At 36.6% G+C, this 19,454-nt stretch overlaps 1 protein-coding gene across 1 annotated transcript in view; it reads left to right on the plus strand.

The window, feature by feature from the left end:
• Nucleotides 1–2,811: 2,811 nt before the first annotated feature.
• LOC134796302 (mucin-2) overlaps nt 2,812–19,454 on the plus strand; it is a 162,127-nt gene continuing 145,484 nt past the window's right edge. Inside the window, exon 1 of the mRNA XM_063768387.1 lies at nt 2,812–3,063. Coding sequence (XP_063624457.1) covers nt 3,019–3,063 — 45 coding nt within the window. The 5' untranslated portion in view covers nt 2,812–3,018. The remainder of the gene's footprint in view (nt 3,064–19,454) is intronic.

Consider the following 19,454-nt stretch of genomic DNA (forward strand, 5'->3'; position numbering starts at 1 on the left):
AATTTTTCGAGGCGACTAAAGCATAGTGTTCTAAATTCTTGCGGAACCCCTGCAGGGGTGTCGCGGAACCCTAGGGTTCCGCGGAACACACTTAGAGAATGGCTGCACTAAATAATACTCGCTCCTACCACAGAATAACTAGTTGAAGAATGATCCTATAACCTCAAGGAGTACAGAGCTAAAACAAGTTTTGGGCATATACATATGGGCTTATTGTCAGGTCAGACAGTACTTAGGTAGCAGGCGGCGAGTCAGAAGCAGGTTTAGGAGGTGCAAACGTCCATAGGCTACAGTGATTGCCATCAGGCCGTAGGCTTGTTTGCATACGTGGTATTAAAAAAAGGTCATAGAAAGAATGCCAATAGATTTATGCCCAGCTGGGAGGCTCATTAAGGTGGTATTTCACCAGAGTGCGGCACAAGCATTTATGTACAGAATATGCTTGTGCTGCAGTACCGCACACTGGTGGAATCCCGCCCTTAGACTACGCCTTCAGGCAGTTGGCATTAAAGGTGACCAACGGAAGTAGAGATGACATAAATGAAGGAATGTTACTTATTCTGTACCTATAATTACAGTATTTAGGTGCCATCATTAAAGTACCGATTCTCCAGTGTAGCGAGAGCTTTACAGAAGATATCAGATCCGTGAGGAGGGTATGGACGAGGCTAATGCGAAATTCCCGCCGAGTCAACGACACAGCATGAACGTACACTTTGTGCATGAGCATGACTCAATGAGAATCATGAGCATTGTGTAGCGTAACTAAAAACCTTTTGGATGAAAATCCCTACTAGAGTCAGACCAAGAGTAATGTTGGCAGCGATTTTGATAGCACAGACTGCGAAAGGGTTATTTAAACGTTATAATTTCATTGAAGTTTGACGTTTAATAATAACACTTGCACAGTCTGGGCTATCAAAATTGCTGCCAACTTAGCTTGGCCTAACTCTATATAACTTTTGGATGGAAAATCCTTACTACGAGTAATAGTAATATAAGTCGTGGTCAGGTTGTCAACCCAATCTCACTTCAATAAAAACCACATATGCTATTGTCTAGAAAGAGCTAGGCGCGGCCGCGAGCGGCATTCCTATGCTGTTCGCGAAGCATTTTCTTCGACTGTTGGTTAGACTAGCATAACTTCACCCCGAGATTAGGTGCTTAGATATTTTAACCCTTTAAAATCGGATATAACCACTAACCCTTTTTTGTATTTTTTTCTTAACCAGAATCACCTCCTCGGCGTTCAATAGTAGCAACTATTGAGCGCCAAGGAGGTTTGAACTCACGACCTTTCATGTTTTCAACTTTTCATCATGGAGCCTATCTCTGTATCTTTAGGTATTTAAATAAAAGTAAACAAATAATTTGTACATTTTCGGGTAGTTATAACATTTATTGGTTGACCAACCAAATACAAAACCGCCTGGATCTGTCACTGAACAACCTGACTTTAACCTATATTATTTGATCATGTAATGTTTTCATCTACCCTCAACTGGCTTAAGGAGCCATTTAAGGGTAGATTTTGTTTACTTTTATTTAAAATACCTAAAGATACCGACTATAAGCCAAGATGACAACTGTTTGCGCTACGACAACGAAACGCCATCTGTATGTCTATCGTTATCTTGGCTAGCCAGCCTAGCCTAGGCCCTAGAGGTCAGACTTCATTGGTCGACTTGTGGCGAAGTGGCGTTGTGAACGAAATTCCCGCAGTTTTTGCCGCGGTCACGCGTCAATCTAGAACACATCGAAGGCTAACCGACATGGATTGGTCGAGAGAAGGGCCACGTGCTCTCGTATGTTAGTCAGTAGGCTAACATAAACGTAAGTACCTTAAAAGTTCTGTCGTATTTTATAGTTTTCTTTCTGGCCCCGCGCTTAAACGGTATCACCAGGCTAGGGGTCGTGGGTGACGGTGGGGACTTGGGAGCGACCCGCAGCAGCCGTCGCAAAGGCGGAAACGGCCTCTCATACCTCCCTTAAGGGAGGTATCGAACGAAACTCAAGCAATAGTTTTCTATATTGAAATAGATATTTTGAAAATGGTATCGACATTTGCTATGATCTTCATATTCCTTACGTTTGTTCCGGTTTTCTCTCCTGGGAGCCCGGGATCCGCTTAGTAACTAATCTAAGAAATTGGCGTAGGCACTAACTTTTTACGAGAGTGACTGCCCTGACTCTCCTGTCTGATGCCTTAGAATTCCTAGAAACAAATTCAGCTCGTTATGAGCTACACACTATAAACTTATAATATGTCATACTCATACCTATAGCCTATCGAACTTTAAAGCCTTGCATGACTTGACTTGCATCGCAGGAGAATGTCGCCAACAACAGCCTTGTCACAACCTCACGTCTGCTAAACGTCATTGTTGCATATTTGTCTTCATGCGACCTTCCTGTTCGAATATTTTGGACTTTTGGAGCGACATTCCTACTGTGATATGATATTTACTTTAAGTCTTCTGCAAAAGTGTGATCGCGAAGATAAATTAACACATTCACATTATCTTTACCTAGGAATCAACGGTAAAAACAATAGAAAAACAAAAAGGTGTGAAATTAAAAGCAGGTCGCCTATTGTCATCATTACATAATACGTCACCGGGAAGCGAAGACGCTCCCAAAAATTGCAGCAAATAATAATTTGGCGGAAATCGAACCTGACGAGGATTACATCGCCTCGTTACGTAAAACTTTATGCTTAATTACAAGTCGCATACAACGTAAGGTCGTAGAAAGTGAATCGGCTCGTGTGAACCGTCAAAAAAACCACCATCTTGCCAGTCTGTGGCGCGCCGTCCGCGCGAGTCGACGCTCCCGCCAAATTTGAATATCGAACGAACGCGACTTGACTTTTTAATTTTTACTTTTTATTTGGATGCGCGTTTATCGGCCAGTGTTGTTTGTGTCGATTCGTATTTAGTGTTGTGAATGATGTGATAGAAACATTTGTGCCAGAAATAGAAACGAGAAACTTTATACAGGATTTGTGAGTTTCACGTTATGGGAAATTTTGACAGGAGTAAAACCGGCACGATTTTCAAAATGGTAAGCGTTTGTCCTAATTATAGTAATTATATCATATTATATTTATAAAACTTTGTAAACAAGTTTTACAATTACTACTAATGACCTCTACGGATTCCTTTTACTTCATATTGACGTCGAGTATTTACTGAAAAACGCATAAAAAAACTTTAAGTGCATTTACACAGCGCACCCGGTAAACATTCCGAATGTGTTCCAACTACATTTTTGCACGAAAGAAATACGTTCATGATGTCAGTTACCTACAATAACAAATTAATTATGTACATGTGTTGTTATTGGATATTTTTAAAAATAACGGTAATTATGTCACTGATTACAACCCCTACATAGATATAAAACTTATAGTCTGTCAAGCAATTTCCGTCAGTAGAAAAGAGCGGCACATTTAAAAAATTTAGGCGCGAAGGGGTATCTTCCCATAGAAAAAATAAATTTCGCGCCTTTTTCTACTGACAAAGTTGTTTGACCGGATATATCTAAGTCTAATATTACTTCAATTGTGTTATATAATAAATATGTACCAACAGCAACACTCGATAACTGTGCCATAGCACATCCTCTAAAAACGATTAAAAAAGTTTAATATAAAAATCAGAATATCTTCGCTGTAAGTAGTATAAATTAATGACTTAATAGTCCCTATTGGCCACATTAATAATTAATAGGTTCGTAACGAATTTACGAAGAAAGCAGTTGAGTATTGAGTAACAAACTGGTTGTGACCACGAACCCGCATTTTCACCAAATTCGATTTGCAAAGATTTCTCCACTCGTTTAATGAATAAAATATTATTTGCATATTTTTACTATGGTTATGTGTAATATGAGGAGCATTGGCGGATCTATACGCAAAACTAACGGGTTACACAAAACCTTAACAAATGGGGTTGGCAACTGTCAAAGGTTTGCATAGATGGCGCCATCATAGCTTGCCCCTTTTTCTATGAGATTTGGCTTAAAGGGCTGGCATCCAGTGTATTAAAAAAACAAAAATTTGACACATTTATAGGGATTGACAGGGCAAGCTATGATGGCGCCATCTGCTAAAAACTTCCACCGGCCAACCCCATTATACACCTAAACCTTCCTCAAGAATCACTCTATTGATACGTGAAAATCGCATGAAAATCCATTAAGTAGTTTTTGAGTTTATTGCGAACATACAAACAGGCAGACGCGACAGGTGATTTTTCGATCTCATGGTCGATCAAAAATATCTACTATTAAATTTAAGAGCCGTAGACAACAGGGCACGAGCGTCATTATTTTTATTTATTTGATATTGATATGACATTCATCGCAATAGTCGGCCGGAGTGGCCCTCGAATGCGTGCAATACGGTCAAACCAACATCTAATCGATATCAGGGTCCTAAAGTCCGAAAAGATACATGTCACCAATCCAATAATATTCTACAATGTAAGTTGCACATAATACCTGGCTAGGTACCAATACCAAACTGTATTTATTTATAATTAAGTTTCATTTTTTTTTTCTAAGGGTCGTAGGTATGTTATACACAAACACACATTTAGGGCAGGCAATAAAAATAAAGTACTTTATCAATTTAGAAACGTTTAGAATAGAAACCTAATTGAAAGCCGCAAAAGACTTGTTTAGCATAATTAAGTAATAGTTAACTTCGTTAAGTAAGAAAACCAGTTAGTGTAAATGTTGCGCAATTATACAAAATTATGTACAGGCAGCATCAGAAGTTGCTAAGCGGGCGAGGTGTTCAAAATGACCTTGTCACGCTCTTATTCCCTTAGCAATAAAGTCACGTCAAGATCATTTTGAACACCTCTGCTGCTAACTGTACCTACAATCAAGTTAAGTTTTTTAAGTTAATTCATTTAATTATATATGTATTTCTACTATTGTTTTACAAAACTCAGTGGCATTTGTAAGAGGTCCTTTATTTCTATCAGTTAACTGAAAATGTCATTATAAATTTCCACATGTACCAAAATGTAGCCATGAAAGCGATTCCGTATAAACTAATACACGGGTAGGTCAACAAGTTTTTTTTTCTGCTCCTTAAGAAGAGCCACATTTCTATAATTTTAATAGTAAGTATTATGTTTATGGTATTATTACGAAATTTCAACAATGGCTCACAATGGCTCGGCTGAAAAAATGGCTCACGTATGTAAAAATGATCACTGCTAGTTTGTCTATACTCATATATACAAATATAGGTACGAGTATGTGAATCGTACTTGCTGCTGGTGGCGCGGTAAGAGGCTCGTCCTTGGCTGTAGCCCGCCTCTTCGCATTCCGATGTGCATTTGTTTTGCTCCTGAGCCTACTGACTGACCATTGTTTTGGTCAAGCTTTACTGCGGTATGGAAATGGGTCTGACACGTAAAAAAAGTGGTAAAATTATGTTCCAGAAATTGAAAGGCGGCTAACATAAATGTAGGATTTTAAGTTAACAGGGAAAACAAGTAAGAAGCTCTCTTCCTAACTCCTGAAATAATCTTTATATGAATTGAATGGCATACTTACCTACAACTTTACTTCTATTGAATTAAATTTAGAATTAAGTCAATAATTTAAAAGTCTAGTGAATTAATACAATAGAAACTGAGGAACGATATTCCACAAACGATTAAGTCCTTCCATCTTAAAAGATTTGTAAGCTTAAGCTTAACGAAATAAATTTACATACATATTTCAATAACTTTTATTGCTTACTTAGAACCAAGTGCTCGCACAATTTTGCTAGTGTTTTCATGTGAAACGATTGTATTCAAAGATTGCTAATAACTCGTTAATCATAACATAACATTACAATTGTTCTTTTTTTAAATCTACGACTTTTGCCCGCTTAAGTTTCTAAGCTCAGAACAAAGGCATATTTCATTTAAGAGCTAATGAGATTAGACTTGTTTCGTTAAGTGAAAAAAGTGAGAGTTTCATTTTCATTATATTCTCTGTTTTTGCCACGTGCTTAGTCATCCATATAACAAGACCCCTGGATTGATATAAGCTAGTAAGCGTTTAAAGCTCACGATATAATGGTCGTGTAATGTTTCATACAAAAGACTTCGACGCGTGGCTCAATCAAGCACTATTCAGCGTTGAATTGGCTATTGTATAAAACTATAACGGACTAATGATACAAGTACAATACAACAGGTTGTATTATCAAGTAATAGGTAATACTAAGCGGTATATATTTTCATATATACATTTTGAGCAGTAAATAGAGCTATTATCAAGTTAATGAAGAAGTTAGCGGTTTAGGTGTAGTGTAACTGGTTCTTCTACGTTACAAATTTACTTATTCTTCGTAATGTTTGTTTATTTTTGCTTGAATCGATCAATTTAATACGTGGTTTGCATCACTTACGTTTGTCATATAAAGTGAAGGAGATGTAACACGAATATTTTTGAAAATAGCGATAGAGTCTGTTCGGAAAGAGAAGCGTCGTGGAATGTATGGGACCCAATACATTTCACGACTCTTCTCTTTTCGAACAGACTCTAACAAACCAACAATCAATTGACAGCATAATAAAAAATAATTAATTTTGCTAAATATTGTGGAAAGTATTTTGTGTAGAAAAAAAAACTCAGTTGTGCTGCTTGAAATGTCGCATTTTAAAAGTGAAATAGCACCTATGTGTGGTGACCTAGCGCACTTCGTGAACGCTTCATAATGCGGTATCTGTGTAGACTGAGTAATACACACAAAAAACATCGCAAGCGCATAGTCGTAATAGCGTTTCATAACTGCGCTCGATTCTGCTTTTAGCAATATGCCGTATTGACTTTTTGCTGAACCAATAACAGAAACAGGTTGACTGTTGAATTGTGTAGTTATTTATTTTTTGCGATAAAATCTTATTTTTAACAATGTCAGCATTTATATTTAAGTAAAAGTACCTAACTTCATAAGAATTACTTTTCCCAGAAATTTACTGTAGATGAAATGTATTAATCAGTGTTCGAATGCGAAGACTGAGCAGGAATCCTGTACTGAAAATTATACCGAAGATCCTCTTCCTTCTTATAACTATTACTGTCTCCTCTATGTCGACCATGTCCAATTGTATACGTCGCAATAAAATTGCATACCTACATCAGTGGTTGATAAAACAGCAAAAAATTTATAATCAGATCAGTAAAGGTGTCTTAGAATACGAAACTAACTTTACATTTAGTTAAATAGGTACCTAGTGCCATAATAATAATAAGCAACGTTATTTTAATAAGCTAATACAGATATTAACACTATCTTAAGTAATACAGCTTATGTTTCAACTGATAGCTCCGACAAAATTCGCTTTACAAATTTAATGTATTCAAAATGAAACTGATCGATCTATTATTTTGAACTATGGTGATTATGGACAGCCGTAACAATAATGAGTAATGGACCTCGCAGTCCGGAAATAATCCGGTTGGATAATGCCAAGGCTGAGAGGACCTTTTGGTGCCTATAATCATCTCGTCAATCTTCGTGCCTAAAGGCTGTATAATGGTGATGAGGATGACTGTATAATTAGCCCCTGTGCTTTTGGTTGACTATGCACTGAAAAAAATATGATCTATCGACCATACAATAAAGTGATTTCATTAAGATTAACTGCTATATACTTATACAATATCAACTAATGTACCTACGTACGTACGTAACGTACGAACAGTAAACTTTACTGCTTGGTTCGATAGGCTCATATGGAACTGTTTAAAGCATTAAACGTAAATGCAATTTAAAAAAAAAAAAAAAAAAAATTGTTTTATTCGATTTTTTACTCAGTGTGATGCTGATGAGTTATGTCTTCTCGACTGAAAAGCGTTCTTTTTCTCATGTTAAATTCTTGCACCGTTGATAAACGCCAGATGTGTATTTGGAACTATTTTATAGGTTGTTCAATGGTAAAACCAAAAAATCATATGGCTCACGACAGTTAAAATTCGATTACTCTAGAATAATCGTGAACATTTCAGGAATTGTTCTCTTGTTCTAAAATCACTTGTATGTAATCATTGTATGTAAATAAATGATTTTCCATAAATAAAAACACTTCTTCGCCAGTTTCATCGCGCTTTTAACAGCACAGTTAGTTCCAAATAAAAGTTATTTATACAGTATGTAATAATTACAAAGGGGTTCTTTAGCCAATAATTATTCGATCTTGTAATTCTTGTAAGATCGATCTCGAGGGCGCGGCAATGTCAACGGGTTGCTCACGACGTGGAATGTCACCAGTTGAATTCAACACTGACTACATTATGGCTTCAAAGTTGCTAAGATAAGGAGATAGCCATCATTATTTATCCTCAATGTCAGTAAAGTTGTCCAAATAAAAACCCAGCATAAAACAAGCAATACTTTGAAGTTTATGAAGGTTAATGGAGCAAATTCTAGGACATAATTTGTCCAAACTGGAATAGAGTTATTTTATACAGTTGTGACCCGATTCGGTCAAATGAATGCTCATTTTGTATCAATTAAACTTTACTGAAAAACTGAACAACGCAAAATACTAAAAAACTAAAAAAAAACAATAGAACAACGCAACGTAGTATCAGGTATAAATAGTTTGCTAAATGCCAAATGGCATTAGGTATTCTTATATTTTAATAGTTGACATAATTATTTTTATTTAGGTATGCATCTCGTGACACAAGCTATTTATTATCTTGTTTTATTGATATAAGATATTCCAAAATCATTAAAGTGTTCAATTACTACAGTTTCACGATTTGATTAAATAGATATTAAGCTAACATAAAATAGATCAAGTAACGGCTCCTTGAACATAGTTTAAAGAGCACATAGATCACGAAGTGGTCTCATTACGGTTCCACGAACATTCCGGCTTGACCTGCTGATGTCATCGATATACAGGGTGAAATTTAAATCACTGGCCATATTCATTCCCGGCACTAGGTTACACTTAAGGAATCTATTTAGCAAAAAAAAAAGAGTACATTTTTTTTAATTTTCATTTTTCAATTTTTAAATATTTTCCACGAGTCGTGGTCACCCTATTACCACAAATGTAAACAAACCTAATAGTAAGTTTTAACAACAACATCAGCAAAACCCTTATCTGACCTTCACTAAACCTTATAATCGTTGCAATAGGGTCCACCCAGTTAGTGTTGGCGATGGTAGGCAGGTTTATCAATTTCGAGGGTAGTCTAAACCATTCCGCGCTAGCGGTAAACATAACGGTAAGCATAAATGATTAGTCACTCGTCACTCGCCAACCTTAAAATAATAATCGCGCGCGTACTAAGGTTTAAAAAAATGTTTCCGAACCGGGAATATTACGAAATGGTACGGTGTTATTTATTAAGTGGTGAGTGTTTACGTGGTGCACAATGATTATACGAAATGGAATCAGTTCCACGCCTTCGCAGACAAGGATTGAATCCAAGAGTAAGTACCATCTCGTGGGACTTTCGTTGATTGCATCGATTTTTAATCAAATGTACATAAGTTGATTCAATTTTTTAAATACGCCTGAATGCAAAGATTCCTGACCTAGTTTTTACTCATTGTTTTTAAGCCACGGACGTTTTGTTAATAATCATTAGTCAGAAATAACATTTTAGATTAAAAATGGGTTGCCTTTGCATTTTGACGGTTCTAAGCCCGTTAAAGTATGAAGGAAAAATTAGCAACTTATGTAGGTAGGCGTCTTATCTCGCTGCAATAGGGTTCATAATTGGTGACGCGATTGCAAACAGCGGGAGGGGCGGGGTGTCAATGACCTTAACTGATAAGAGAGAAGCGGGTGTAGTGGGTAGTTGTCGGTTCACCATAACGTACGAGGTTTTTAGGACAACTTGATGATGAGTTATTTCGAAAAAAATGTACTGAGCGGTATTAAAAGAAAAAACACGTGTTTAATATTTTTTCGAGTTCTTTCGGGTGTTTCAATTTGGCCAGTGAATTAAATTTCACCCTGTAGATCCGTTCAAAATTAAAAAGGTGCGCTGAGGCCGCTGAGTAAACGGTCGAAGCAGTGACGCACACGCAAGGCTTTACCTATAAATTACCCTAGGATAAAATATCAGCTGTCAAATTTAAAAAATGCCTTGTTCGATTATGAAATACAGAATACAATACAATAAAAACAGCAACTTATGTAGAGGTACACAACACCCATACCACTCTGTGAGTTACCCTTAGGTAGGTATATAGGTACGTTTAATTGTAAACCTGCAAGCAACTCCATTATCTTACCTACCTACATAATACATATTATTATCATCACACAGCGACTCTAACTAGAGTATTTGTCGCTTAGTTCAAACTTTACAACACTGCTGAAGCGAATCCGGGCGTCCGTAAAAAGAAAGAACAGTGATAATATAATACCGATATTTTTTTTGGCGTTAGATTATGTGTTGCTCGAATAGCGACTAATACCGAGTGTCACTAGTTTAAAATTATCGCTATCTTAACGCTAGCGAGAAGCGGACAGTCACCTGTACCAATAATCTCACTACGCGGATACAAATGCACCTGCTTACGCACCGGCGTGCGACGCGTTTCTTATATCACTAGCAATCGCCAATTCAGATGTTTGAACATGTCCACTGAGTGCCATGCGATACTTTAAGGCAAATAGCGATATCTGTCAGCATATCTTTGATTTTTAGCCCTAGTGTTAATATTAGGGAAGTCATGTTCAAAGTTAAGGCCGGAACTTGAGACTGCGACGAACTGAATGACGTGTCTTGTGGGATATTTTAGGCGTACCTACATTTTGCTGTGTATCATACGTATATTTTAAGCCCCGCCGTAGCCAATTCCTATACATTTTCGTTTCATTTTATTTTGCAACCCAGAGTTGGACACTGGAGTGGTGTTGGCCGAATCTGACGTCCGACTTACAGTCCGGTCAGTCCAGGAGGTCGAGGATTAAAATTAAAAAAACATTTAAATAAGTTATTCGATACTTAGATACCTACGGAACGTATTTTAAATAAAGGTACCACTAGCTTTTCGGTGAAGGAAATGATCGCGAGGAAACCTGCATTCATCCGCAAAGAAATTCAAAGGTGTGTCTAAAGTCCCCAACCCGCAGTGGGCTAGCGATAGCGTGGGGACTGCGGTCCAGGTCCTCTCGCGCATGAGAGGAAGCCTGTATCCAGCATTTAGACGTATAGGGCTGAATTATTTAGTTGAACACTATTCAGAAATTGGAATTTCACGTCTATAGGTACTACTCTAAACGTCTAGACTTAAATTACAATCTTTGAATTAAAACTTAATCTGCTTCTATTAATAAAGATCTCTAAAGTCTCCTTAATATTTGCTTAGCCTTCCTTTGCAGACCAAATATTGGCTCAATAGTCGGTAAATCTAGATGTGTATTAAGAATGCGGCGTCACCCGCTCTCTCCTTGTACGGCGCGCGCGCATAGTCAGCGGGAGTGAGTGCCGCTTGAACTTTATAAATCAGAGGGCCTACCGCGAAAACCGAAATTCGCAAATTGCGGGGATCTTTCTGTTTTACTCCAAGGAAGGCGTAATTAGATTGATAGAGAAAGATGCCCGCAATTTACAAACTTCGATTTCGCGGTTGCGCCTCAGTTTATGATTGCACGTTACTCGCAGGGCTTCTCGCCCTTAATTACATAAAACATATGTGCCATTATCAACCAAAAGGGTACTTATTGTCGGTGCGGTATAAGGCGCTATTTCCATATAGCTTCAATTTGAAATCAACCTTATCGACCACCGACAATCGTCACATATATTGGGGCGAGTGCTTCGGTGCTTCCTGCCTCGCACATAGGGTTACCAGATACAAATTTAGAATTTCCTGACAAAATTCCCGATTCCCGATTGAGCCGATAGTCGCGTCAACTTCTTCAAATGTTAGACATGATTTCGATTTCTAAAACATCTATGTATGGTATGTATGCTTGAGTAAAGATTTGTTAATTAACAATTACGAAGTTATTGATAAAAGTTGAGTGGATCTTGTTTTTACAATGTTTTTGGATTAATTTAAGTAAATAAAAAGGTACTTTATAAAAAAATCTATCAATTCCAAAAAAATCCTGACATTTTCGTGTTCCGTCCCCATTCCTGACAAAAGGCCAAAACTCCTGACATGTCAGGAAAATTCCTGTCATCTGGTAACCCTACTCGCACAGCTAAACTGTGATGAATGAACTATCGCCTGCACTATTTCGACCGATTACGACCTTCAAGAAAAGAGCGTACCTACCTACTCCCATCTTAAATGCTGGCAACGCACTTACTACTACTGCAATAGTAATCTGAAATGAATCTTCCCACATCACTCACATGTAGCCCATGTAGGAAAATATTTACAAACGAATTTTGTCAATTAAGATTTTTTTTACGAGGTATCACAATTTTCACTATAGGCGACATAAACACCTACTGATATTACCACACAATAGGCACTAAGTAAAGAAAATTCTGACTCAAGAGACGCCTCAGGCCGGGAAGTAAAGCTTAAGGCATTATATAAAAACATTGTGCGCTGCCAAATACTTGGCTTTCTAACAAACTCGTTTAGTTATTCAAACAGGCTGTGGACATGGTTTTTACTTGCTAATATTTCATAATATGCATACTAAATAACTTGGAATACTCGAGGTTAAGTTAAGCAAGTTATTATTTGATTAAAAAGTATTTCAAAACCCATTTAAATACCTATGTAATTGCGTTTACTTAGGTATAATCGTTTCATTTTATTAGAACTTATAAAATTAAGCGCGGACATTACCGATAAAAATATGATTTATTTTGTAATCTAAATTAAAATACAATTTAAAATTAAGTAAATATGTAAGTACATACATAAATAGTATAAAAATTAAACTAACCTATAAAAAACTCAATCAATCTGGTTAATTAGCAGACTACTAAACACCAGGCGATTATTTATGAAGAGTGATAAATTAATATTGATGTAAAACGTACATATTTAAGTATAGGTATTCAAAAACTAAGTGAGTGGAAATTTGTGACTAAAGGCATTTATGACTAGGAACGAAAAAGCTCACATTAGTAAGTACCTATACCTACATAGAAATGCATTGGATATCTAAAGTGATCTAGAAAACACCAAATGATGAACGCACTAACAAATTTTTCAAAAAAACTATTTCATTACGAGTATTGTTCTGTGGTATCGGCGTATATGGCTTTGAGATCCACTGATAAATAGAATCTCATGGTTTTCGCTATAGCTACTTCCGAATACCAGCACCTTGGTACAATGAAATCTGATGGCATTAATCCGAAGCCCATTGTCATAATACTTAATACCACATATCTAAACCTAACATAATTCAGGGACCCATTATATCAATCGTATAAATAAACAGAGAACAGAAAAATCCGATGATTACGCCACAAGGTCCTCCATTCGTTCCCAGTGGGTAGGAAATCTATTGTTGGATTGGAAGGCTGGCCCATGGTCGCTATTCTAATTGTAGTTTACTAGTGATATATCTGAGAGTCATTCACACAATAGAGCATATATAGAAACTTGTAAAATACAACCTTAACTGGACAATTATTATGTCATAAAAGCAGACATCGTAAATTTTATATCATTTTTGGTGCAGCGGAGTGGTGTTAACGGAATTGGTATAGATAATTCCAACTGAAATGGTACATTAAGGTTAATATTAACGTAATTAACGCTAATTAATCATTAGGGTTGAAATTGTTTATACCAATTCCGTTAACACTACTCCGCTGCACCGAAAATGCTATAAAATTTACGATGTCTGGTCAGAAGATAATAGAGCAGCAGTGCTTTTTTGCTTGTGAGTATTGTACATTCAGCAACAAATATTAGGTCATTACCTATGAAATTGGCGTTTTGTTCGGAGAATTTCAACGAAACACGAATTTCCATACAATTAATTTTGCGGATATTTTTTTGATGGCTAATTCAAACCAAACAAAATTTTTCCAGTAATTTTTGACACCTTTAAGGTATGTTTTCAATATCTCCATTTCTTGAAAATTGGTACCATTAGAAAAATATAAGTAATTTTAATACTCGAACCGACAGCACATGAAAAGACCTATTTTCAAGGCTTAATTCTGAACACTTAACAATAAAAAATAACAATTAATTGTATGTAAAATCGTTGTTTATTGAGTGCACTGTAGTTTTATTGTAATTGTGTATGTACTTTTGTAAAAAAAAAAAAACTAGGATCAGACTTATATCTATGAACAAAAACGCCAATTTCATAGGTAAGGACCTAATATATAGCTTAATAATGGCAAACTTGAATGATGAATGAGTTTATGCAAATTAACTCTAATGAGTTACATGGTGGTATAAAACTAGAATATTTAAGGTGTAATTAAACTTGACATTTATCGCCAATAATGGGTTTTTAATAAACATTTTTGTGTGCTCTATTTATTACGTTGGAATTGGAACACATTTAATTTTTGGATTTGTTAGCCTTTATTTTATTTCAGCTTGTCCAAACTCAAATCTGCATTGAAACGCCGTAAAACATAAATATATATTGTGCGCGAGACCTTATTCGTAGTTAAACTTTAATAACTGCATACAATTCTATATCTTATCAAAAATCGTCGCATCTACATTCCCACATTCAAAACGGCTTAACTGTATAGCATTCTCCTCTAAGTTACGTCAAGTTAAGTCTTGCCCAAGGCGCTAAGCTGTTTAAGATACCAAGTCCAACTAATTACCTATTGTTGCTGTTCTCATCTCCTTCTCCGGATATCCTGCTCTAGCCAGCATCAAAACTAGGCGGTAATTCGTCTATTGTTTTCATGGAAGGAAGTGACTTCCTGAAAAAACATCGTGAAGTACATACATGTGTGTTTTTTTAGGAAATAAATTGTAGGTTAGCGATTGTTCGCTTATTTGTAAATTATTTTTGTTGCATCATGCGAAGGTTGAGATATAACGAATATTACTAGTAATTGCGAGAAACTTGTTCGCTTTGAACAATACAAATGTGTTACTAATTGTTATTGAATTGAATCCACTTATGTATTATATAGTTATAAAATTGAAATCAAAATCATTTATTTACATACAATATATATACAGAGGTACTACTAAACGAAATTAATAAGTAGCTTAAATCTAAAATAGGCCCTTGAGGCATTGTACCAAGGATGCTGGCGGCATTTCCTCGCTGTATCGCAATGCTGATACGTTGTGCGAGGTAGCCGCCAGCTCTTCGGTCACCAGTTACGTCAACCAGACGCTTCGCGATTTCTGCGAACAACTTATGCGCGCTGGGACCCCATGGACCTAGAGTTTCAACTCCAAATGGTACAAAATGGTACTCTCTACCGAGGCTCTTATATTTGTTACGTTTTAGAATTTCGGCGCTTTCCGCCGCTCCGCCCGCTTTTACAGTAGTCCGTTGGAGGTGGGACGGTGCCAGTGTGTCTACGCAGGTAGCATCCCACACCAACATCCGTCCCAAGCTCCAAGGAACTAAAGACACCCCATCGGGCCTCTTGCCATCATCTCTGATAATGCCAGTCGGCTCAAGAAGAGCAGGCACATTGATGGTGGCAAGAGACCGACGGACTATGTCATTAAGCGAAGCATGTCTCGAAAAACGGCCTGCACTTTTTTGACTAATTGAAATTGAGTACAAAATTAATTTATCATTAATGGTTTGGTTATAGTTCCAAAAATTTAGACCTATAGCCACACCCAGTAACAACATGCTTCTACATTCACTTTATGATCCTTATAGATCACATTTGGCGTTGCTACGTAAGTAGGTACGTACAGGTTTTTAAGTTTATCATAACATACTAGACTTCGACCAATGACACTGCATAGGTACAGTCGGTTCCCTAACATAAGTATCCACTTTTCTATACAATTAGTATGGCATCTTGGGTACTTAAGTTGGGGCACCGACCGTACTTACATACTTACCCCCTTATCCATAAACGTACGTATTGGTATGATGGAAAGGGACAAACGATTATTATCGGCTTGTCAACTTTAGTAGACGTTTATGAATAAGGGGGTTATCCCATAAGAGTGCCATATTTGGCACTTGGCATGAAAACGTGGCGTGGTCAAATTGCTCAGACTCTAGAGTTTATATCACTCTTAATATTCATACCTAATGAGAATCGTTTCGTAGTTCGTTCTTATTTCCATTTAAAGCCAAACAACCCAAACCGCATTAACCAAACCTAAATCAAAGCTATGCCAATCGGCAACCGCGGGCTAGCAGACTGTCACATGTAAACCTTATTTTCAAATACATAAAGTCCACAATTATTCAGTTAAGAGTGTAGCTGTTACTAACATCGTTAACTGATACATTGTAAGCCTTATTGAGAAGATATTAAGGTTCATCGACGATCAAGTAAGAGTATTGCTGTGTATATGTGGGGCGCTCAAACACGTTGCGAATGTAATGTTGACTTGTCTTAACCGTCTTAAGTAATGAGTGGCGCAATACGCAATGTACGCGTTTCTTTTGCTGGGATTGTTTGTTCTGTGAACTATGGCTACCGGAACTTTAGGTTTCATTTTAAACAAATGTAAGATAAAGAGACAATATATAAATATATATTTTTTTAAAGGCAATAGTTTATTAAAGACTCAAATGTCCAAACCATGTAAAAATTAAAAGAAAATGAGATTTGTTGTGAAAGATAATTAGTGTTTTATATATCAGTAGTTTAATCCTGCCTGCTGTTTAATCGCTGGTTTGATGCCATTGAGGCAGTCACACGCGTCAAGTTCCAGGGCTCTATGCGGAAGGCAGAAGATCGGCCAGGTTGGAGAGCAATCCAAGAAAACGCAACTTATGGCGGTCACGACCCTCAGTCATGAGGTTACGACGAAGAAGAAGAGTTTAATCCTTTATTAACAAACGTAAAATATAACCAGTGACACTTATTGTGATGACTTTTTGAAGTTAAAAGTGTACTCAAACTAGTATTTATTGTGAAAACAGTAAAATCAAACAAAAAATTATTGAAACTAAGAACTCTAGAACTGTTCCAATCAGTGAATAAAAAAAAACAATACAACACAGGTATATAGGTCAAAAATCATCGATGATTTCCCTGCATTGAGTTTAGCAAGTAGAGCACGATAAACAGTAGGGTAACCACAAGCCAGTTTCCAACCGCAGTACTACGGAATTACTCGCCCTTATGACGAATGCTCACAAACCACTTCGTCACAGTGAAACCAGTAGAAGTCTGAGCTACCCTTAAGTAAAGTTAAGTTAAATTAAGTAAAGTACCCTGAAGTGTACCCTTAGTGTAAATTTCATTCCATAGCGTGCCGTGACGCGTTTGCGTTAAGTGTGATTTTGTATGGGATTTTGAGTTTCCCAAACGTCCCGCTTGGCGCGCTGTTCAAAATCCCATACAAAATGAGACTTAACGCAAACGCGTACGTCCGTCACCCTATCCAATGTAATGAAATTTACACTAGGGGTTCTGACGAATAATTGTAATGAAGGAAATATAGATATCGCAATCAAGTAAAATCACGAAGCTATACGTAACGACAGCCAGAGCCAGTATCCCTGCAAAGTAGTGCAAAGTCTTAATTTTGAATCTCGCCCTCGAATATTCCGATTTTTACGTGTATTACGAAAATAGAGCTCAAGTTGTATTAGCTCAGAAACAACTGCCTACAAAACCTCGTAAATATGTCTGGGCTCTTAAAGCGAACTTAATGTGAGAAGATTGCCAGCTGTCCGTTGCATTGAAGTTGCAAAACGTGACGGACAGTGCTGCTGCGAGTAGCTGCCGCACTATAATCGAACATTGTTCTATTGTAGACATTGTACCTTACTATTTCGCATGGCTACTTATTTATTATTGGCACGTATCTAACCGATCAACTAATTAATCGAATTTGGGTAGTTTAAAAAAATAGATATGGGTACTAAAATTAATAGTTTGGCAACAAAAACGGAGCCTTAAAATATATCAATATTAGTTGTATTTTAATGCCGTGACAGCTTTAGATTATTTTTAGGCAGAGTTCCAAGTATTTATTTGGCAACTGAATTATTATATTGGAGACCATTTATGAAGCACATTTTAAAAAGGAAACGGCTATCTATTAATTCAAAACTGAAGTTCTTTTAAAATGTTTTGTTTGGTCACTACACGGTCAACCTAACACGCTCCTCCTCGCTTCGCTCGTCGTCGCACCTATCTTTTAACTTTGGCAGAAAACATTGGCAACTATGGAAATTGGTAATTAAAAATTGAAAGATCTAATGGTATAATGGCCATTAGGTGTTTTATGATTAGGAATTTCGACTATAAGTATACTGACCACTGCGCATTGGTAAATTAATTTGAGGTGTTTTGTGTAAATAGTGACCAATATTCATTAAATTTAACTGCTTCCGTATTAAAATACTACCTGACACAATAATTATGCTCTAAGTAGATGTGAAAAACTAGATGATAACCAAATTTTATGATCGCTTTACAATATTAGTCGCCAACTTATTATTTTAGACGCCAACTTATCATTTCAAGTTCCCTATAAATTATTTGGGTGGCTTGATTTTGCTGCCGTTTTTTTATTAATATGATGCTTATATTTGAGGCTATTATAAATTTATTGGCGCTAAAATATTAATGCACAGACAAATTATATTATTATATATGCCCAATGAAAGTTCCTGTTTAATATTTGAGCTGCCCTGTTAATAATAAGCCTTTATTATTTAACTAGATACTTATCTGCTATCATATTTAGTTAGAGACACTGTGATAATATTTTCACGAACATGTAAACTCTTTTTTCTCTTCTGGGCGCCTAGCCAAGATTACAATCTTTGATACACAAGTGTCATTTCATAATTTCGTCATAATTTCATAGAAGTTTGACGTTTAAAATAACACTCGCACTGCGTACCGATGCTATCAAAATCGCTGCAGACTTTTCTTGGTCTAACTCTATGTGTGGAAATGGTCACGTGACTTTTCTTAGCATCCGTCATCCATCCCCATACATTTGTTTGGCGTTTGTCGTTATTATGATTGATTGAAAAACCTTTAAATAAATATCTACTTCCCCAGTGGTTCAAAATATAATACACCATCGCCCCATGTAATTAAATATAGTGAACCCCTCTAGGCCACAATAAATTTGATACCTAAAATATCTCAGGCATTCTCGTGCGAAGCTGAAAGTAACCTGTTGAGGCATTTAAATAATTTCAATCATCTGTTTACTTGTTAATAATTTCCGTGATAGTGAATTGGTTTATTGGCTTTTTGAGTTGGTACAATGGTCTTGGTACGTGCTACCGGCCCAACTCTAAAAAGGCTTATGTTACTGTAATTTTTATGAGTAGATATGACTTCTCGAATTTGAATGGTGGTATTGGTACGTGCTCATTTGCATC

This window comes from Cydia splendana, chromosome 13, assembly GCF_910591565.1.
Source record: "Cydia splendana chromosome 13, ilCydSple1.2, whole genome shotgun sequence".
In the NCBI taxonomy this organism is placed as follows: Eukaryota; Metazoa; Arthropoda; class Insecta; order Lepidoptera; family Tortricidae; genus Cydia; species Cydia splendana.